Source organism: Patagioenas fasciata, chromosome 15, assembly GCF_037038585.1.
Source record: "Patagioenas fasciata isolate bPatFas1 chromosome 15, bPatFas1.hap1, whole genome shotgun sequence".
NCBI lineage: Eukaryota > Metazoa > Chordata > Aves > Columbiformes > Columbidae > Patagioenas > Patagioenas fasciata.
Genome location: NC_092534.1, coordinates 7,065,062 through 7,087,898, shown reverse-complemented (window position 1 = coordinate 7,087,898; position 22,837 = coordinate 7,065,062). Strand labels below are relative to the sequence as shown.

General features: G+C 39.9%; 1 protein-coding gene across 2 annotated transcripts in view; it reads left to right on the top strand.

The window, feature by feature from the left end:
• USP7 (ubiquitin specific peptidase 7) overlaps positions 1–22,837 on the top strand; it is a 68,887-nt gene that overhangs the window by 8,618 nt on the left and 37,432 nt on the right. For both annotated transcript variants that reach the window (XM_065850381.2, XM_071815325.1), the window contains exon 2: positions 22,044–22,148. In XM_065850381.2, the coding sequence (XP_065706453.1) occupies positions 22,044–22,148 (105 nt within the window). The remainder of the gene's footprint in view (positions 1–22,043; positions 22,149–22,837) is intronic.

The following is a 22,837-nucleotide window of genomic DNA, read 5'->3' as shown; positions in this document are numbered from 1 at the left end:
TGCCTTCACAGCATGTCTTAAGTATTGGGTTTAGATAAATGGTTGCTTTGCTTGTGTTATAGATGTTAGAGCTGACTAGACACTCAGATGCTGTGGTGTGTGTTTACAGTTCTAAGACAATGTGAGATGTGCTTTTTTAAAAAAAAAGAAATCTACTTAAGGAGATACTGCATGAATCTGCTTTTTAGCGTTCATTAAATCAAGCTGAGGTTAGTTAGATTTCCTTCATTGGGAGTTGCAAGTAACTGACCTCTTCTGAAGAATTTTTCACCTGGTTGTTAGTTACTTAATAATATCAAGGACTGAACCTAATTTCTGGATAATAGGACGTACTATTAGAAGTTTGAACACAAAGATAACGCAGATGTTTCTGTAAATTATGGATTAAGCAGTGGATCACAAGCCACATGCAAAACCCTCCTTGCTAGTAGCGATTGCAGTAGTGGTGTTTCACAATTTTCTTCTGCTTTCCTTTCTCTCTTCTTGTTCTTCCTGTGTGGGTTTTATGTCCTCTGTTTCAGTCTGACTGTTTTGGATAATTCTTGGACTTCAACCCCGCACCAAAAGAGAATCTCCTTAAAAGCTAGTATAATGCTTTGTAATATTTCCATTATGCTGCAAAGGTAGCAACAAGAAGTGTAAGTGTTAGGTTTGTTTTTATTTTTGTTGGTTGGTTGGTTTGTTTGTTTTCATTCTTACAGTGTCACAGAATCACAGGATGTTAGGGATTGGGAGGGACCTCGAAAGATCAAATCCCCATGTCCGTACACTTGAGGGATTAAAAATAAGAGTAAAATCAACCCAAAATCTGCCAGAAATTGAAACTTACTAATATTTTAAGTGGTTTATTCTAAAAGTTTAACCGCAGGATTTGATATTAATTATTTCTTCAAGTATATTGCCTCAGTTCTATATTGATTTTAAGATATTTTCAAGTTCTTGGCAGATTTGTCCTGTTTTTTAATCTGTTTTGTTCATCGGGCTCATGCTTTGGCTGACAGCCTGTGCCCCGAAGTGTGTCGTCCAAAGTAGGGGAGGCTTGACTGGAAGGGAATTGGGTCTTTACTGATGAGGATTCGTGGGTTTTTCCTCTGAAGGATGGAAAGCTGTGCAGCGCCTTTGCTTACCAGTGGAGCCCTGCTGGGGAAAACCTCTCTTGATTTTGATAACAGCACAGATTAAGGGGAAAATAATGAGAAAGTTGCACAAAAATGGATCTTGTTTCACCTCTGGCAGTTCCCCGCTCATAAGCAGCGCCGTTCAGCCGTGACTTTGTTGTGTCCCCTCTGCTTTCCTGGAGATCCATAGTGAAACCGGTGGGTTCTCCAAGAGTTGGGCTGAGTCTGGTGTAGGGCAGGGTGAGGAGCTGGGAACCAGCCTGGGTTTGCGTCGCTGCTGGAAAAATGCCTGTGGAACAGAAGCATCTGTCCTCAGACTTTTAAACTTGGACTAAAAACACTTCAGCTTTATTGGTCAGTGGCTTAAGAAAACATTCTTACTAATTCTTTAAGACCTTTCAGCAACCTTCAATATAATGAACTGAGAGGTGTTAACATTAATGCAGTGAGAGATTGTGCCTCAAGTGGTTCTCTTCAGTATGTTTATCTGTTGGTCGTTTTACAAGCTGTGCATGCCCTAGAAGTGTTTGTATAAATCCCTATTGCAAACTAATAATGAAGATGAATCAAAATGTAGATACTTTGTGGCATCTTTGAAGAATAAAACTGAAGTAAAATTCAAGACAAGTACTTGGTTGCTTGAAGTACAGCTGAGCGTGAGCCGTCGGAGCATTCCTAATGCCTTATGTGTTCAAATGTGTAAACACATGCATTTGCTAGTAAAGTTGTACTAGGAGCACTGAATTCAACACAACACATCTTCAAGGCCAGTTTTATTCAAGAATATTATTATTTTTACCCAGCTTTTGCTGAGATGTGTGTAGTAGAAGCTCGCTGGCTGTTAGCAGGTGTGCGTGCCAAACCTCTCAGAGTCAGAGGCATCAAACATCTCACACATCCAGGGAGAGTCTCTGAACTGGTGTGGTCTCAGTGACTGTGCTGTGCAGCAGTCCAGCTGAGAATGGTGCCTGCAAAAAAGAGGGGTATAACTCAAAATTGAGCTCAGGCTGCAGGAAAGGTCCTGGGTTTTGGTCTGGGCACCAGACTTCATTATATCAGGTGACTTTTATATGAATTTGGGAGCCAGGAGGAGTTTGTGTCTAGTTCACTTGAACAGCACTGCTACAGAGAAGAGGTATCTTCTAGGGCAGGACTTTTTGACTGCTGTTGCCTCCTCACTTGCGCTACCATTACTGCCTGGGAGCACATGGTAAATGAGATGAATGAAGAGGTCTGACTTTAAAAATAACTTCCTTATTTTTGGTCTATTTTTAACCTGGCTAAGTTCACTGGTCTGCCTTGTTGTTTGGCCCCGCAAACAAGTGGGTCAGCTTGACTGAGGAGCCGGGAGGGAGAGAAAAGTCTTAAACCATTGATAACTCCTGTAACTTTAAAAAAACAACAAACCAACAACTTTCCCAAGACCTCTGATTTGACACCTGGGCCTGTCTCCTCCAAGAAATGCGTTAGGGGACAGGGTTGGAGCAAAGTTCTGAGGGTGAGTATCAAATTCAAGGCTACAGAGCTCTTAGTGCAGACACATGGTTTTACCATTATAAAAATTGAATGTTGTTCAGATGCAAGCCACTTCTGGGGATGGAATTATTCCCATTGCGGATCTGCTCCTGAATGTCTTCACTTTTACTTCTTTTTTTTCTTTCACAAGGGTATTCCTTGTAGCTAAAAATAGTCTCTTGCATTTTCCAACTTGAAGATATATCTGAAGGATCTTCAGCTTTCTCACCTATACTAAGTGGGTTACTATTTTCTGATTTAAGCACCTATGAAAATCTCAGTTACCTCAAATCATAGCCTAAATTTATTTGTGGGGGTTTTAACCTCCTGTCCCAAATTGCTTTTCTTCTGATATTTTCAGCACAGTGATGAAATTTCCAGGTTGCATTCAGACCTGGAGTTGGTTGTTATTGCAGCTGTTCTGTCAGCTGAGCTCTATGGCCAGTGTAATGGTCCTAAATTAAACAGGAGTCACTGGTTTCTGGAGCCAATGGTTCCTGCACACTGGATCATACAAGTTTTCAGCAGGCCTGTTAAAAGAAATTTCAGAATTAACCTGCTTCCGAATCTGGAAGGTTTACAGGAGAACATGAATTTAAAATGACCGAATTTTCACACAACTTAAACCATACCTATTGCTATTAGTGTTGTGTTCACAGGTTAGACTTAAGAATATTAAAATGGGCTTAGTACCGACTGGCTTAATGCCAGACAGGGTCTAGTTAGTGTAGCTGGAGCAAAATATTGGCAGAGATTAACTGGGCTAATGCTGATTTTTGATCTCTCATCTTTAATATACCTTGAAATGCATTTTAACCACCTCAGGTGCATGCTTTATTAAATCAAAGGATAGATGTACAGTAAAAGTATTTGAAATTTTTGGCAGGATACAACTTTGTAAATAGAGAGATATTTGTGTTTTCTGAAGTAAGAATTTTTTTTGAAGTGGAATTGTTGAGTAATTTATGGGTCATTTCTACCCTACATATGGAAAGTTACATACTACAGCTCTCTTTCCTGGGGAGCAAGCTCCCAGCTGTGTGTTGTGGGGTGACAGAAGCCTGCTTGGTGTCCCTGTGTGTCATGGGGTGGCAGAAACCTGCTCGGTGTCCTCGTGTTCCCTGGGTGAGGGAACATCGAAGGCAGAGGGTGTCTCAGGAGAACAACCTTTGAAAATAGGTCACTACTTCCAAAAGGATAATTTTGCATCACCTACTGGTCCAGTTCAGAAGAGCACCAGCAGAAGTGGGCAGCTGAGGAGAGCACCTTGCTCTTGTTTGCAGCCTCGTGCAGATGCTCCTTTTCTCCTGCTGCCACCAAGAAGATGGTACGTTAGCTGCTTGCCAGGCAGGAAGTGGCACAGAATTTCTAGTGGTATATGTTAACTTCTGAAGTTCAGCTTATATTAAAAAGATAGCTATATACTTGATTACATTGAGGTAGGCATAAATTTTCTGGGAGCTGGAATGCTTTCCTTAACCTGCCATATTTCTGTCCCGTGTAAGTTCACTCACTGTGATCTGCAACTGCAAGTCATGTGTCTATTTGAATGTGTGCAACTGCCTCCTGGATCTGCGGAGAAATCTGGATTGTCCCTGCGATATTCAGCAGCAGCAAGAACTATGTTAAGATGGTGTTTTAATGGTAGCTTAGTACCTGGAAATACCTGAATACTTTGGTTTATGACCTACCCAGCTTGCTTAACCACTTGCTGTGTTGTCAGTTTTAGGAGAAAGTACAAATAGCTGTTGTTATGCCACTTGTAGTGGAGAGAAACCCCTTCTCCTTTCTGCAGAGCTCTACCAGTTCTTTCAGATGTGTTTTTCAAGCAACAACAGTCAAATATAAGGATTAAAGTTGTTGGAGCTGTATTGAAATACATGTTACCGTTTTATAAAGTTTAAAAGGCACCGGTGCAGATCACAGTACACGCCGCTGGCAATAACAGGTTTTCAGTGTACATTGTGTGCATGCCATTATTTCCACTGATCCACTCAGTATTTCTAAACAAAACTCAAAAATGCAATTTAGTCTTGAAATTCTTTTATGACCTAGAACTCATGCTTTTTGTCTAGTGTTTTTCTGTTTCCATCATGAGATAAAGTGTGATGAGAATTATGAATGTGCATAAGCAGAAATTCTGATTGTTGGGTATTGAGCAACTGTGTTGCTGGCACTGGGATTGCTGGTAGGTAGATCTTGGTCAGAGATCTGGCCAAGTCAAGTACACTAGTTAGATGAATTAAAGTGTAGTGAAAATTTCTTTGATCCCAGATAAAGTATTTATGTAAATCAACTAATACAGTAGTAGTATCATTAATAGTAAAATAATACTAAATACTGTGAATAATACCAGTACTACTGTTTCTGATTTTATTCCTTACTTGTAGAAGAGAAAGCAAGAAAACTCTATCTTGTTTGATCCATGTTTTGCCTACTTGCATATTTGTTAAAATTGATAACAGAAATCACATGGAAACAGCATGTCCAGCAGGCTTTCATTATGCTCAATGCCATTCCTCTAAAAAAAAATTTCGTATTTATACATTTAAAAAATGGGAAGGCAAATAAGGAATAAAGCTGTCCCTCGAGCAGTAACATGCAATGAATGCAGCACAGGCAGTGCTGTCATGTAACAGGAGTTTGTCACTTAAAGCAGGTTCTTGACTTCAGCTGTGACGGGATGCCAGAATTCTGTAAGAGTGCTTTGGACACCAGTGTCTTGAGTTTTAGTTTGCACGTGTGCAAATGGATAGGGGTTGCATTGCATGGTGGATCTGGAATGACTTTCCCTTATCCCCAGTTGCAGGAGCTCAGCATTCAAGTGGATGTTCCCTGTGCAGCCCAGCAGGGCAAGCTGAGAATCGCTGTGCCCGAGAAGGAAGGTTGAAGTGTGCTCGAACTTCGTGAATGCTGGATTGTGTCAAGTGGTGGGGAATAAGCACTGTCGGCGTAGAAATTCTTACATTAGCCTTTCTGTTTGCTTGTGAAATTAATGGGGTTGGTTGCTAATATCATTTACAGAAAATAACGAAAAGAAAATACTTCCCCACCCCCCAGAAGCTTTATGAACAAATGTTACAATGAACACTGCATCTCTTAGGCAGGTATGATGGCAGTAGCAATAGTGAAAGCTAAAACCATGTAAGATACATTGAAAGGTGTTTCTCTTTGGTCTGGAGTCATTTGCTTCAACACTTGGAAGCAAAACTCTTAATTTTCAAAAAAGAGGGTGGCATCTGCAGTGGTTTGCACAATGAAGGAGCATTTTTTGTCTCAGATTGTGCAACCCAGCAGCATCAGGTGCGATGTTCCCCAGTCTGTGCGGCCTGATCCTGGGAGTGGACTTTCTGCCTCGCTACAGCTGCTCCTGGTTCAAGTCCCAGGGCCTTGCCTTGAGAAGGGGACTATGGGGAGATCCTACAGCTTGATAGAAGTTCTCTAATGAAATTCCAGAGATCTCCAGCATCCCACAGATCATCATCTGGATGTTTAGTGGTCTTTTGTTTACCCAGACTGCCCAAGCCTAAGTGAAACAGACCTGTACTCACCCTGGCTCTGTCTGGCTCGCTCTTTTAGGTCTTGCTGGGTTTCTTTGATCTTAAAAAGTGTGCTGAAAGTGCATCAGTAGTAAAACATCCCCTGGGACATTAAAATACCTGAATTTGGCTGTATGAATTAGAGCAAATCAAAACATGTATGTTGATTTCTTTTATTTCAACATTTTTATGGTCAAAGGATGTAACTGAGGGAAAAATGTATATCTGCTATGTGAAAATCTAGAAAACATAGTGTGTCTGATGGGGTTTGTGAACAAGCTTCAACAGGTAAAGGCTCTCCAGTTACATGTGCACAGATAAATTTCCTTTTGTGATGCTTAGCTGTTGAAAGTGTGCTAGTGTTGTGTTGCCACCCTGATAAACACCAAACATTGCCACTTACTTGTAGGCACCTGGTTTTTGTAGGTGAAATAACTGAATATTGTATCAAAGAGTTGGTTCAGTTCTTTTACTGGTCTGAGTGCTGTGTCCCAGAGTGCAGCTTCTCCTCCAGCAAAGTAACCGTTCTTTTTTCAGTCCCAGTCTATTTTGTCTTTGGTTTTGTTGTGGTTTACATCTCTCCTTATTCTTTATAGCAAAGGCATGACATGGCATGTCTCTTTATTTTTTTCCAAGAGAAAATTTCTCCTTTCAGAAAGGGCAAGCTATTGGAAAATTTCTCCTTTCGGAAAGGGAAAGGTATGGATAACAGCTGCAGTTAAATTATTACTGTCTCTAATAATTCTTGAATCCTGCTCTTATTCTGATTTTGACCAGGAACATCTGGAGCTCGTTTCAGGTTTGGGTCAGACCTGACTCTAATGGCATTTAAATTAGAGCTCTCTACTGCAATTCTGTCAGTTCAAGGTATTAAAAAAATAATGACTTTTAGATGAGAAGCCTTCAAATAATGCAAACTGGTTGCAGATGCTTTTTTTTTTTTTAATGTACTTTTATTTTTTAAGCAAGGTCTCTGAAATTTTGTCCTCCATGCTTCTTAAAGGAGAAATGTTCTTCTGGATTCATAATTGATTTTTTTGTGTGTTTGTGTGTGAAAAGGTCTGGAGCTGAGGAAGTGCCAGGAATTACACACTAGGCAGTTTGTGCTGTACATCTATGTTTGGATTTATTTTGCTCTCCTCCCTGTGACTGCTGCCGTGCACTGTCCCGTGCTCACCCCTCTCCAACGAAAACTGTTGGCAGTTTTAAAGTCATGGCAAAGCAGTCCAGGAAAAAGGGAGGAAATGAGATGAGGTTCCAGTAGTGGGGAGTACTGACAAAAAACGTGTTTTGAGTGTAGCCCTGGAGTATGCAAAAGCAGTGAGAGCATTTGTGGGAGAGCAGTTATAGCAGGAAATGTAAATGGAGCAGCCGGAGGAAAAGACGTGTAAGTGGTGGGGGTTTCTGGCCCAGCTGCCCCAGTCTGGAGTGGCTGACGATGACACAGGCCACAAAGGCTACATTATTAGAGAGAAAAACAAAGGGTGGGGAGAAAAGGGACTTAAGTTTTCCTGAGAAAAAGGAAGAATCATTCATCGGCAATAGAATAAGGAATTTGAAATACAGCTTAATTCGGTGGTGATGTTTATACCAGCTTCTAGCCAGAGGCAAAGCAGGAAGGCAGTAATTAATTTTTGGAAGTCCTCAAAATTTGCTTCAGATGACTGGCGCTAGCAATGGAGCAAAAATAGAAGTAGTTGGGAAGATTTGCCAGAAATAATAGAGTATTGAGATTGGGAGTGTATTTGTGGAATTAGGGTGTTTTGCGGAGCATAAGAAAGATGTGATTCACTGAGTGACGTGCAGAAGTCAGCTGTTCTAAAACACATTTTCAAGTCTGTTTTGTTGCCTTTACGCTCTAAGAATAACTGACCAGAAAGCTATTGAAATACTGTCTGAGGATTTGGCTCATGAAACAAAAAAATGTAATATGTAATAAATAAGAAAGTAAATGCACAACAGCCATCTGAGCAGTGAAGTACAACTTCTTCAGGATGTATTTTTGCTCAAAAATGTGTGAGTTTTAACTACTGCCACATGTGAGGTGACTGGCTTTCCAAAGAAAAAGAACAAGAATTTTGACCAACTTGTTTCGTCTCTCTTTTCAGGGAAGAAGTAACGTGGGTGATTATTTGGGGGGGTGACACACCAGGGCATTAAAGAGAGCACTACAATATGCAAGAGCCACAGTGGATCAACTAAACTCCATCTCTCCACTCTTCATCCACTTGACCACACTGCGAGATGAAATCTGAATTACATGGGTGCATGGTCTCATTTCCTGAATGTGTCTCAAATTTCTGTTTCTAAAAGAGTTCACGTGTGATTTGCATAAACTGCGTAGTTTTGAAGTTTGCACATATTACAGTATGATGTACATGGCTCAAGGAGCCTTGTCTGTGATAAAGAATTGTTTTAAAAATGGTTGCTGCTTTACAGGTGTTCCAGTGCTTATGAGTAGAATTTTTGTTTTTTTTTTTCCATTCTTGTTTGTATTCCAAGTAGCTTAATTTTGGAGACCTGAATTCAGCTGTTCTAAGCTAATGCAGGTATGGACAGGTACTGTGGTTTCTTTGCCTCACTGGCTCCCGTGCATTTGTGTCGGGTTTTAAAAGAGCAAGTTAACCTCAAAAGGGGTGTACGGTTGGGCCTTTTTAAAAATATGTATATTGTCTCTCAAGAATATGAAGTATAACTTCTTTTCTGATTGTGTTTGCTTAACTAATAAGTGGATTTGGCTGTGTGGTCCCATGGCAGCTTTTTTTGGCACCAGAGCAACTGCTTGGCTGTTTAACACTTGAATAGTTAAACAGAAGGAAGTTTTTTTTGTCACTTCTTAAGTTTTCTTTTATTTTAATTAAAAAAAAAAAAAAGGTGACTTAAAATTGCTGACCATAGAGTGATAAAATTGTCAGTGGAGTGCTTAACTGAGGATTATAAAATTCCTGTTCTGCATTCTTTGAAGAATTCCTTGGTAAATAATGGAAGCTAGCACCTGAGATTTCCATATGTTTTCTATATAAAACAGTTTCCCAGCTGTGTTATTTGTTTGAAGAAAGTTGTTCTTCCTGTAGACAGTATTAAATAATTAACACAGTTTAGTACTAATTTTGGTGTCTACTAACACTTGGATGTTTTCAGTACAGTAACTTACATCTTCAAAGCAATAAAGAGAAGCTGATTTTCAGAACATTTTACGACAATAATCAGCTCTTCCTTGGAACCCGAAGAATTATTTTCATGCCTTAACACTTGGGGGTGGAAAGGTTGCTGTCAGAATGGAAAATAAAATAAAGGTTTAATCTTTAAAAATGAATGCTGAGGAAAGCCTAAACATTAGGACCTAATCATTCTGTTGTCAAGACGAGGAAGACCCTTGTTTCAGTCCTCTGTTAAGGCTTTAATATTATTTTAGTGATTGGTTGTGTTTGTGCTACAAAGTAGAATACAGGATAGCTACCTGGCAGATGATTCAGTAAATTAAAGCTGGGCAGAAACTTGATGGCAGTGGCTTCTTGAGAGTGTCCACACCCCCAAATCTTTGTGGAGTCTACGGTAAAAATCTGGATGCTTTTGCTGAAGGAAAGGGGATTTTTGTGCCCAACGGGAGCGGGATGGGGTAAGCCACCCCGTGGCCACTGCTCCTCAGGACATCCCCACGTCCCCATCGCAGCTCCGCTCTCCTCCCACCACAGCCATTCTCTGCTGGTCCTCTGGCTCCATGAAGTTTTTGCAGCAATGTGAACAGATGAGGCTGGAAAATTGAGCTTATTCCGTAACAAGCTCAGGAACTCTTGGGAGCTGTGTCTTTCAGGATTTTGGGAAACTAGTGGAGAACAGAAAACTCTGAAATCTGTGTCTTAGAGAACAAGAAAGAAGTTTCTTGTCCAGCTCATTGCAAAGCATCCCATTTGAAAAAGGCATGTTTTTTGTTTTGCTCGTTTTGTGATTGTTAATTTTAGATGACAGCATAATTACATCTTGCTAATTACAGTGAAAACGAATGGCAGAAGTAAGCCAAAGTATAGATTTTTTTTTTTTTTTTCCCCCTGGTGGCAGGAATCTCTTAAAATCATAGTTTACCATTATGCTTGAGAAGTATGTGTTAATAAACATAGAGAAAACTGAATTTCGGTAGAAGAAGATTATTTTGACCGCAGTGCTCCGTACATCGCTGGGAGGAAACAGTAAATGTTCCACTGTTACCGGGACTGTGCGTTGTATCAATTCACAAAAAGGACTTAGGAAAACAAACCAAAACCAAACCAACACAAACAATGGATGGTTTATTTGTTGTTGTCATTTTCCCTAGGGTTAATCTAGATGGGTAGAAAGTTAGCCACCCTGGACTGAACAAAAATTGTGTTTAACTTGATGTCTGGTGTCTGAGGGCTGTCAGCAGCAGATGCTGATGTTCAGTGTTAGAGCAGGGGAGGTTTGGGGAATTCTCTTCCCCGCTGTGCTCAGCCCGAGGGTGTCGCAGGATGGCCAGGCTGCCTCCTGTTGGAACCTTCTTCCAGTCATCACTCTGCCTTCGGAACACAATGGGAAATGATGCTTTGTAGAAGTTAACTCTGCTTCTGTATCTTGAACAGAGCGCAGCTTGGTTATCAGCCTTGCTTTCCTTCTCCACCTTAAAAAGGTATAGGAGAAGTAAAGAAGTTACAATGAGGAAAATAAAGATCATAAAAGGTATCAAATGGCTCCTGTAGCAGTAATGAGTTAGTAGATGAGGAAGTGTCCATCTGGCTCTAGTGTGGTGGGTAACTGGGGAAAGATGTGCTTAAAGTCTGGAAAGTGCACGCGGCAGGAGGAGGTGAAAGAGAAGTGGCATAAGACCTGGAGAACATGGAATGTAATGTAACAGAACATCAGAGGGCAGGTTGAAAACAGGAGGAGTAATTTTGTATAACATTGTTAAACCGTGGCGATCTTTGCTGGGATGTTGTAGATACTATTATTATAATGTCTATTCGTTTGCAAAGCAGGGACAATGCTCACAGGGCATTTTGAGATGCAGAGGCACCATCCACAGGTGATGAAAGCCCAGGGTGGTGAAGTAGGGGCCTGGCAGGAACGGAACAGCAGTGTCCCCCTGTTCCTGTGCCGTTCAGCTCACCACGGCTTCCTCTGGCTGTGGGGAACCTGTGTGCTGTGCCTGTGGGACTCCTGTTCTGTGCTGGTGCCATGGCCTTTGAACCCTGGCACCTGGGAACGTATTGTGACCTCCACAGCATCTTCTCACAAAACATTACATTGCTTTCAAAAGTTTCATGTGCAGCATGAAAAGAGATTTTATTTGTTTAGTTTAAACTCACATTCTGGTAATGTCATGTAAAGCCCTTTAGTATTGTAAGTAGTAGAAAATAATTGTTCTCTGGTGGGTCATTTTGTTTGTTTTCCCCCTTCCTCTGTGCTATTCAGGATATTTGTCTGGCTTATCCTGTACCCCACTTTAGTTGCCCTTCCTCTGAAGTGAATATATCTAGTGTCTGTTCTCTGTCCTCATTCTTAACCTGTCAGTGTATTGCATGAGGAAGTCAAACCAGCACACGTGGTAGGCTTTATTTACAGTTCTCCCTTATAACCAGTATCTTTAAGTTTCTCTCTTGTAATTTAGATTGTTGTAGTATTCAGTGCACCGTGCCATTTAGAACCCATAGTAGTTCTTTATAGAAGCACCACTTCAAGGACAATATAGTCAGGTACTGTGGTTGGGAAGTCCTGAGGTGTGCAGTTGTGTGTATGTGCCTGATGTGGCACGGCAGAGATCACCACTGCCTGCATGCACAGGGATGTTTTTGCATTTTTCTGGATTCACTGTAAGACTTCCAGACCAAGTTTTTAGATGATTTGGCTTGTGATTTCGTCCTGCTCTGCTGTAATAGCCACCTTTAAAACAGGTTTAGTATTTGCATAGGTAGCCTAAAAGGAGTAATTTCTTGTGAATAATTTAGTCTACTGTTCAGCATAGAAGCCTGGATTTAAGCTTGTGTTGTCCAATGAGAAGGAAATACCATTAACTCTGCTTGGTTTCCTGTTCACAATTGTATAACAGTTTTTGAAGTTTTTCTCCTGAATCTGATTTGTCTTTCCCTCTTCTCACAAAAGCCCAGTCTCAGAACTGCTGGTTACCTGTAACCATTGTCAGATTCATGTGAACCTACTTTACGTGTCTATTTGTTTTTCTGCACAGCAGAAAGCATAAAAAAGAGGAGGTAAGACCAGCATTAGCAAATCTCCAATGATGAGGGAAGACTTTTAAAAGCGTTGCTGAAAATAACAGGAAGAAACGCCGAAGGTGTTAGATTCTAGGGATGAGGTCTCTGATGTGCACATTGCAGTTTCTCTAGCTTGGAGTAATCTTCCCTGTTTACAGGTAAATTAAGGTATGAGGCTAGAAGTAATTTTTTTTTCATCCTAGTGTCTGTAAAATTAATTGCAGTGCAAAATCTGTATTATTTTCCATTGCTGTTTTTATCTAGGAAATGATTTTTGCTTTTAAATTCTAGCATGGACAGATCAACAGTGTTTCAACAGTTTAAAAATTCATGTCAGTATTAGGAAAAAAAAAAGAGATTTGGGATATTCATGATACATTTCCATTCTACTGCTAGAGAGAGCAAAGCTCAGCATACTTGAACACGGAGTTCAGGAGTGAGCAGTGCAATTAGCATTTACTGTAAGTATGAATCCATTCTCCAACAGAATTTCAGAATCTGCTATAATGCTGAGTAATATTTTTACTCTGTAACAAACTACACAGAATCAATCTACCTTCAGAGCTAGTTTGCGGAAGTGGTATATGTAATTATACTAACCCATTTTTCAGAAAGAGTAAGGCAACATTTCATATTATTGTTAAACCTGCAAAAACTTTTTCCTGCTTAAGTATATAGCAAGCATTCAGTCATAGCATTTACTTTAATAGATCTGAAACTGTGGACTGCACTCATCCAAAATGATACAGAAGTGAGTAGCTGACTGACTACCAAAAATCATGCTGGTCCCAATGGTGAGGGTATATGCTGTTCTATAATTTCACAAGAAAGGAGGGAGATGCTACTGGGAGCATAATCACCAATCCCATAATGTGCTCATACTGTTATCCAAATACACTCATTTTAATTGCTATTTAATTTTCTTTTTTAAAACACTGAGACTGATTGCGGCACTATAGTGTGATGTATAAACAGAAATGCTCTGTGATGCTTGGGCTGCCCTGGCTCCACTTGTTCTTTTCTTCCCTGTGCCAGAAGTTCATTTTTGAGTAGTTTTTCAGCCTTTCTAGTGATGATTGCCGAAGAGCTTAGCAGTTGTTGTTGCAAGAGAAGTCCATTACTCAGTAAAGCAGTAAAACTTACAGAGGGGTGTGATACTGGAAAAACACATTGTTTAGGGTGTGTTCAGTAGGCTGGGACCAAGTGCCCTGTCTTCAGCAAAGATGTAATCACGCTACCATCCCTGGAATGTGCAGAGACAAGACGTGACGAGTCGGCGTAGTTGCTTCTGTAGCCTTGCTGCTCTAGATACGCGAGGAGAAGGTACTGCGAGTCTGGTAGCTCTTGCCATAATAGGTCATGACACTTCTGATGTTTCAGCCTTTCCTTATCATGGAAGAAAATAATTTGTCTTGTCAACTGTTCTAGTTACTGGTTTTGGAGTATTACCTGGGGGCCAGAAGCAGGCTTTCTTCCTTTCTTCCTGATGGTTTTGTAGAAGTGTAACCCAAGCTTAGCAAAGCCCATCAGACTAAGAAAAGAATCTAGGAAACATTTTTTTTTTCAGCAGACCTTGTCTTGCTCTGACACGGCACTGTAGGTTGGGTAAAGCCAGGTCAGTGAGACAGGCAGCTCAGTGGCTTTCTGATAAATAATATCACTATACTGAAGAAAAAACCCACACTGGTGCTGTTGCCTACCCCAAGTTGTTAAACACCTGGAGCTCACCAAGTGTATGAAAAATTGCTTAAAGTGAGAAGGCTGTCTATGCAAATTCCTTCACGAGTATAAAGTTGTAAATATGTTGGATAATTATAGGTGTGTTGTTAGTGTCCAAACTGAACTCTGGTTCGTGCAGTCTTTCATTTAACACTGAATTATTCATGAAGCGATGAGTTAAACTGCCGAAAGTAGGCAGTAATTTGGTCAGTTTGTTTTAGTAGATTTTTGGGGATGACTTCTTAAATGGCAGCTTTTGATCCACTGAGTAATTGCATTGATAATACCTTAAATGGTTTCTACATGTCCATAAGAAGTTAATAATATTTTTAAGACTTAAAATTTTGTTTTGTGAAGTGCCATCAGACTTTTTCTTTTCAAAGACAAGGAGATAAGTGAGTTGCTGCAGCGAATTGCTTACTTTATAGAGCAGGTTCTGTGTAGGCTGTTTGTTCGCACCTCTTTCTATCCACTGAGTTACATTGTATCTCCCTTTTATTTTCAAATAAAGATAACTTTCTCAGTAGATGAAATTTCAGATACTATTTACCTTAGACTGGTATCTTTCGTGCATGTTGTTCAGTGTTCAGGAGCTTCTTAGAGTAATAACTTATTTGTTTTATCTAAGAATGGAATAGCCATGTAACCTATTAATATGTGGGGGGGTTGATTCATTAGGTACGTTGGTGCAATTTAAAACCAGTCTTGCCATCCTATGTTTTGTCAAAATGTTTTCTTTGGGCAGGCAGACATAATGATAGCAATAAAAGGCAACAGATTGATAAGTATAATAAGTGGTGGCTGCAGCGTTACTGTCTGTCTAGTCATTGCTAAATATTTTGTAGGCATGGCAGAGCTGAGGAGCCTGCGTCCAGGAAGTCATCCCAGCCCAGTAATGTTTTCTTCTTCATTTACTGTCTTGTGTAGCATCATCTCCTTCTGCAGGGGATTTGCAATTTACAGTCAATAATGTAATAATTATTTGTTTCAGATGACAATTAGAGGGCAAGAGACTTCCGTATCATACTGTTTCTATTTCTTTTAAGTTCTAACGTTGACTACTTGCTCTTTAATAAACTAGGAAAGTAAAAAGGACATTTATTTATTTCTAAATTTGCTATGGTGAATTGAAGACCTTTAAACCTTGTCTCTCTCGTTTCCTCTGCTCATAACACCTTTCTCCCTTAACCTGTAAACTTGCCTCCTGATAGTCTCTAGAAGCCTTTTCCCTGTCAGACTTAGTCATTGGCCTTCCTAGCTTTCCTTTTCAGAGGTTTACGTCGCTAGATGTATCTTTTGACACTGAACCAAGTAACAAAGAGGTAATGAACCAAAGGAAGAAAAATAACAAATGAAACAAAAGCAAATTACCCACTATTTTGCTAATGTGAGAAGTAACTTTTAGCTGCAAATTACATGATTTTTACAAGTCATAGAAACATGTGGCAGCAGTTACCTACACCTTGACATCAGTCTGTGGGATCTTAGGGATTTATGTACTTCCCCCCTTCCCATTCTACTGGCCAAATTAATCTCTGTCTCTATTTCATCTTTTGAAAATGGTTCAGATGGATCGCTTCATTTTTGGATGCCTTCTGAAAGGTAGACACACTACAGAAATGAGTTGATATCTCTTCAGATTTTCGTTACAGTAACCTAGGACCGTCTTGAAAAATGAAACTGTGTAGAACACTTTGTGCTTAATTCTTGTTCTCTCTTTGTGCAGTAAGTGGTGTTTGTACTTTAACCGCAAGTAGGGATTAGAGGCCAAATAGTTTCTCTTGCTTTTGAAGGGCTGAGTTGTTCCAGAGCAAGTAAGGGGAAGTTTTTGCTTTGAACAGTTCTAGTTGTTTAAAGATTGATTATTTTAAGTGAATTTCATTCAGATCATGGAGTTGGAAACTTGTTTGGCTGACTTTTGTGTGTGGGTGCATTCTTTTCATTGGTGAAATTTTAATATTTTTTTCCTCCCCTCAAAACCTTGCCCCCTGGGAATAATGCCTCTTAATCTGGTTTTCATAGCAGTGGTTCCCAGGCTTTTGGAGAAGCAAGTTGCTGGATCTCACAGGATTTCTTATGAACTGTTAGTGTAGGCCCATAAAAAACAGTTTGACCAGTCGATACACTAGCTGCAGGCTGCTTACAGGTGTGGATTGGGGAGTCTGCTACAGAGAGCTGTGAAATAGCATGTTCACGTTGGGTTTTTTTCTGGTTAAAGGCAGGTATTTCTTCTTCATCTTCTTCATATTGTTCTAAGTTTCCTGTTTGCTTTGAAGAAGTAATATCCTTGCTTTAAGGTTTTCTGGGTGAGTCTCATCAGTGTCCTCTTGGCACCACCAGTGCTTGGTAACTGCTTCAGAAGACACTGCATTAACTGCTTGCTTTAGGAAACTTTCAGTTACGTATTTTGATATGCTGCCCAGTAGTTACAATAGCAAAGGTCAATTTGGTGGTAAAAGAAGTGATATTTAGTATAGCACTTGAAATCATAGAATGTTTCTTCATTAATTCCTAGCTGATTATTTCTTATTTAAACCGGTGTGGTACTGTCCATGTGACCCAGGCATTCTGAATTATACACTGAAGAAGCAAGGTTTTACAGAAGTTTATTTGAAATACTACTGGTACATTTTACAATATTTATTTTGAAAACTCTTGTAAAGACGTTCCAGCGTGTTGTACAGTGAAGAGGAGCTGGGCAATGGGTGCTGGAGGGGCAGCGGGGCTGCCTGGGGGTCCCGCCAGGTTCCCCCCGCTCCCAGCTGATCCCGTCACTTCTGACACGGAGGTGCAAAGCTGGACTGTGGTCCAGCGTGCAGATCACGTCCTTTGATGCTGATGTGATTTACCTGCAACAAGACTGACTTCGTTCATTTTTCAGTGAGATCTACATAGCCTGACGTTGTTTTTTTGCATAAGTCCCTTTGCCAGTGTTTACTGCAGCTTTATGCCCCACACCAGTTTGCCAGATCTATACATACAGTTCTATTTATAGTTTAAAAACACAAAAAAAGTATTAAAACACCTTTTAAAAACTTTGAGGGCTTTGATTTTGGACTGTCGATTTAGTTCAGCAGCAGGGGAGAAAGCCTTGTGTTTTCAGCTTTCCCCCGTGCTAAAAGCAAAGCCCTGGGTATGAAGTTTTGAGTGTCAAAGCTGCTGATCTGCTGCCGGCAGTGGGTGGGTCAGACCTCTCTGCAGCCTCTCCGCAGGGGAGTTTTAGATTGGGTATTAGGAAAAAATTCTTCATGGAAAGGGTTGTCAGGCATTGGAACAGTCTGCCCAGGGAAGTGGTGGAGTCCCCGTCCCTGGAGGGGTTTAAAAAGCATTTAGACAAGGTTCTTAGGGACATGGTTTAGTGCTAGAGTTAGGTTAGGTTATTATTGGACTCAGTGATCCCGAGGGTCTCTTCCAACCAAAATGATTCTATGATTCTCTCACCCTGCTGCTGGTGCAGCTCCCTCATGTCTGGGGCAGCCATGGACATTCTGCATGGCAATCTGTGCAAACTGCTTGTAATTACATGTAAAAGTACTTGGTACTAGTGATTTCTGTTGTGAGGCAGTTATGTGTGACAAATTGCAAGCAAGTTTTTAGTATCGCTATTACTCCTTCATTGTGGTCTCTGTAACCTCAAAAGGAAACAGAAATGTTTCATAACCTGCTAGGGAAGCTGCTTCAGTTTCTCCTCTGTGGCTGCCAGATCCAAAAGCTGATGGCAAACACTATAAATAATCTTTCAAAATTTGAATATTTGGTGTGTTATGAGTCATGACTGAAACCTATGAAATTAGTAGCTTGCTGTCATCATTGTTAAATTAGTAGCAGTATTGTGCTGTAATTTAATTGCTGTGATAGTGGAGTCATTCTGTAGCCTTTGTCTACATGTGACTGCAAGCACGTGTTCACTGCTGAGCAACGTGTCCTGCACCTTGGAGAGATGAAATTCTGCAGCACTCCTGTCTTGTAACAGGACTTATCTTTGCCAAAAGCCACATGATCTTGACAAATTTTTTTCTGCTTTCTCATTAAGTAGAAAAAAACTATAGCAAACTTTGAGATTCCTTCCCTGTAGATTTTGAATTATTATGAGCAGTAGAACAGTAAAGCAATATCTTTCAGTGACATTGGGTTCATCTTATTAAACCAGCTGAATCCATCTGAACAGCTTTTTTTGAGTACAGTCTTTTTTAATCATTGGTGCTGTTTTGGTTCTGATTATTTAACAGTGTGAGTATTTGAGTATGATAATGTTGAGGTCATAGTCCATAACAAGGTTGTGGTTTTTTTTTTTTTTTTCCGAATACTTTCTGTAAGGTCTGGCAACCCTTGGCAAGATTGTAATTTGGGGGAATTTAGTATGTGTTTGGGTTTTTTTTCCCCTTAGCATCAATTGCAATAACTGTCTCGCTTTTAGTCTTTTGTTTCAACACTTTGGTGACAGTTAATGAGCGATGAGAATATGTGATCCAGTAGTTTGCTGTATAAGGTGACACACTTCTTACTAACTTCCCAAACTGTATTGTCATGCTTCAGTTTCTTTCCAGTTTGCATACATCAATTTTTAGACTTGATTTCATTTCAGCATTCATAATCTTTCAGTACTCACCAATATCTGAAATGTCTCTTCTTGGGAGGTGTCTTAAACCTCCAAGCTGCAGAGATCCCCTTTGAACACTTCAAGGTGTTTTTTTTATAATGCAGTGGCTTGGGTAGATAGAAAACTATCTGTGAACTTAAATATGTCAGAAGAAATGGTCATCACTATTCTTCATCTTGCCTTGCATTCCTTTTTGTAATTAAAGAATAGCTACAAAGTTGTATGTGTTGCATTTTGGAGAGGCAGAAAACAACTGAAGTGCTCTTCACCGAACAGTCTGGCAGTGTCTACAATTCTCGTATTGAAAACTATATTTATTTAATATTTTGCAGTACTTTATTTCAAGAATTAAAAAGATTCCTTATTCATCAGCTGTATTTCAACGATTAGAAATATTCCTTATTCATTATGCTTTGTTGTAGTTCTTAATTCATGTGGTTTATGTTAACTTTTGGTTGATTAATAGACTACATCTTCATTCCATTCCAGGGATATGATTAAAACTGGGTGTTCTGGTCTAGGAACTGACAGATGACATGAGTGTGGTGTTGTTGACACACTGTGGTTTATGCTGCAATAGAGACAACAGTGTATTAAGTAGTATGTTTGGTAGGAAGGTTTTCCTGGCCACTGTGGATAGGTTTTTTTTTTTTTTTCTTAATCCTGTATTATATAATTTAAATAAATCTTTGGCATTGTTTTGCTTGAGGTGAAGGAAAACATATTTCTTAATTAAATCTTGGTATGATTTGACACTTCTTTTCCTATGAGCTCTTAAAGACAACAGAGGAAAACAGACATTACTGGTTTTCAGTGCTATGGTTGGAAATAAATGTGCCCCTACTTCTTGCTTCCGTTGAACAAGAACTGTCTTTTGTTTGTGCAAAGTATTTACTGTAATAGTTTGATTTTATTAGAAGTTAAAAATTCCCTGTATTCACAGAAGCCAGAAACATGAACTGGTGGTATCTGGGTTCCACATCTGAAAGCTGTGTTACAAAATGTGTGTCAGTATATGTCAGAAAAAGTGGCAGTGGCATACATCATGGTTCAGTTTATCTTATCACTAAATAGTATCTCTCAGAAGCTGCCCCTGTTTATCTTTTAAGTTGATTGCTTTTGCTATGATCTCTTCTGCATTTTCCCCCTCCTCTCTGCTACCCATTTGTATGAGGAATGTAGAGCAGTATCTCATAGAAAGCTGTGTTTACTTAATTAAGGGCAGGTCTTTCCCCATAAAATATGTTCTCAACATTTAAATCGTATGTTAAAATATTTTAGATGAGCTTTTAGTGAAGAACTGACAATTCCTTGTGTGTTTGCTTCAGTTTGTTTCTAGATACCAAGTTACCTTGATGATAACTAAAAATAAAAAGAAGAAAAAATCCTAGTATGAGTTGAGTGTTAACAATCGATACATTGCTGTAGGCATGCCGTGTGCTTGCAAATAAAAGTGACCCAAAGGACAACTTCCTTGTTAGACTATCACTGCGCTGCTAAAAGATTAAAAACAAGGAAAAAAAAAATAAGGCAAGCTCTGGAAATAAGCTTTGTGATCTTTCCTTCGTATTCTTTGTCACTTTTCCTGTTCTTGTGTTGCAGCAGTTTAAAACTGTTCCCCCCTCCCTTTAAATTTGTTGTAATTAAGTTCTGTTTATTTTAACTCGCTGTTGTGCAGCGTTGCCAGTGCTGGTGGCTACCCACGGAGCCAAGCTTCTGCAAACCTTTTTCTAATAAAATCAAAACTTCAAATCATACTGATTTTTGCTGTTGTACTAATTACGAGAACAGCGCACACTGTGGTGTGGGTGCTGCGTACTGGATGTTTCAGCAATACATGTTGCCTTGGCGAGATCTCCTTGTCCTAGTAAGCTTCCAAAAGCCATGTTGGAGCGTGAAGTTTGTGATCTTTCATCTCTAATCAGAGTTAAGTCTCTAACCTGATCTGTTCATGCTCAGGGCAGAGGTTGCTACTTGTGTGGATTTACTAGGAGAGTAATTAGTCGGAACAGAAACGCTGGTTGTGGAAGTATTTCGGGTGCTGTGAATTGTGGTTTGAGCTGCAGAAGCTCGTTGCACACACCTCAGCGTGGCTGCGGGGCCGGACTGTGAAGCAGCTGCTTCAGCTTTTAGGTGTCTCCCGCCGCTGTGGCCGTAGTGCCCTGACTGCCGCGGCGATCCCGCAGCCGTTGCCATGGCACGTTCGCTCCGTGTCGCCGGTGCGAGTGCCGGGGTCGCTCCCTTCGGTCCGGGCGCCGCGGGGGACGCGGTGCGGCCGGCGCTGTCCAGGGTGCTGACGGGCCGGGGTTGCTCCGGAGCGGCTCCCAGCCTGCGTGCAGCTTCTGGCTGTAAAACTGCTCTTGCTCACAGAGATCAGTGACTCTGAGGCTTCAAGGTGTACTAGAATATACAAGGTAATAGCAGGACTGGTGTATCAAAGAGAAAAGTTTGTCAGAAACTTTAGAGTGTATTTTAAGCAGTGGTTGTCCTTGAGATGGCTGCGCGGGCTTATAGGTTTTACAGTTTGATAAAAAACAGTTTATTCGAGAATATATCCACTTCCCTGTAATCACACTGAAATCACCGATTGGCTTTTGGTGTGCAGGCAGTGCAAGGAGGTGTCATTCAGTTGTTGGATAAATCAGGAAGATGCAGTGCATGTTTAAAATAGCGGGGGTTAGTTGGTGGAGTTGTTTCTTATCTTTTTTTTTTTTTTTTTTTAGTTGTGTTTACATATATTTTAAACAGTTACTGTAGCACAACTTAATAACAGTGATGGCTAGAAACTGGAAAATGTTACCTCTAAAATGGTCATATAATGGTAAGGGATTTCCTTTCAAATTTTTCCCAAGAAAGATTTAAACCATACCATTACATTTGGTTAAATGTTTAGTTAAAAAACCCAAAACAAAACACACACACAAAACCAGTAACGCTGAAGAGGTCATAAAGTAAATTGTTAATTTAAAAGGTCTGCTATTAGAAACTTTTATCTGTATAAAAATGTGGAACACCAGAAAAGCATTAAAAAGTTGTATTTTATTTAATGAGATTTGATTATCAGGTGCTGACTGCAAGGCCATTTGGAAACTTAAGAATCAATTTATGTTCTTCATATTTGTATTCTGCATTAATGTGAACTTTTTTCTTCATCCACAAGCGTTTGTCTATTTGAGGAGTTTTACAGTTAGAGACATACCAGTACAATTCTTATGCTGTAATTTAAGTAGATACTGTTTTGCACAGGTGTGCTATTTATGTCTCTCAAAAGCACTACCTGAGACAGAAAAGTTAATATAGCAAATTAATTTTCATTTCTTTTCTATGTTAGCTGGAGATACAGATGATCCTCCAAGAATTACTCAAAATCCTGTCATTAATGGGAACGTAGCAATGGCTGATGGACATAACAACACTGAAGAAGACATGGAAGATGGTAAGTAAATATTTGATAAAATCATGCGGTTTATTGGCTTCCTTATTTTTATGGGTTTTTTGAGTACAAAATGGTCCATGTCTTACTGCTGAACTGTAGCTCATTAAAAAAAATTGAAACCCTCTGTAGTTCTGACTGCTGGCTTTCTGTATAGGCCTCCTTTTAACATCGCTATACAATAGGGTGAGGCATCTGAGGGGCTCAGGATTTTTTCTCTCACGCTTTCTAGGTACTCATTTAAAAATTGCTGAAAGTGATAGTGTCCATTGTTACATTTCGTGGTACATCCCATTAAACATACTGCAGCTGGTGCTTTGCTGAATAGTAATTTTTTCAGTTAAATAATTCCTTTAGAACTATTAAAATCCGTATCTGTCCTCCTCTGTTGTCAGGTGGCAGCTGTGATCAGTTTTTGTCTTTGTGTGGTAAGTCAGTGATAACTACTCTGTTGAAGAACATTCCTGCCCCAACTCAGGTGCCTTTTTACTTGCAAATGCAAAGGAAGAAGCATGTACTGATGTCCTGTTAATAAAAGGGGACATGTGTTTCTGAAATCTTTTTATTGGCCTATTAAATGAAAATAAGGGTGTACGGTTTTTTCTGTTACAGAAGATCAAATTATTTTTATGTAGATGTGTCTGGGTATATTTAAAGAAAGACAGTTTGTAATTCACTTAAGCCTGTTACAT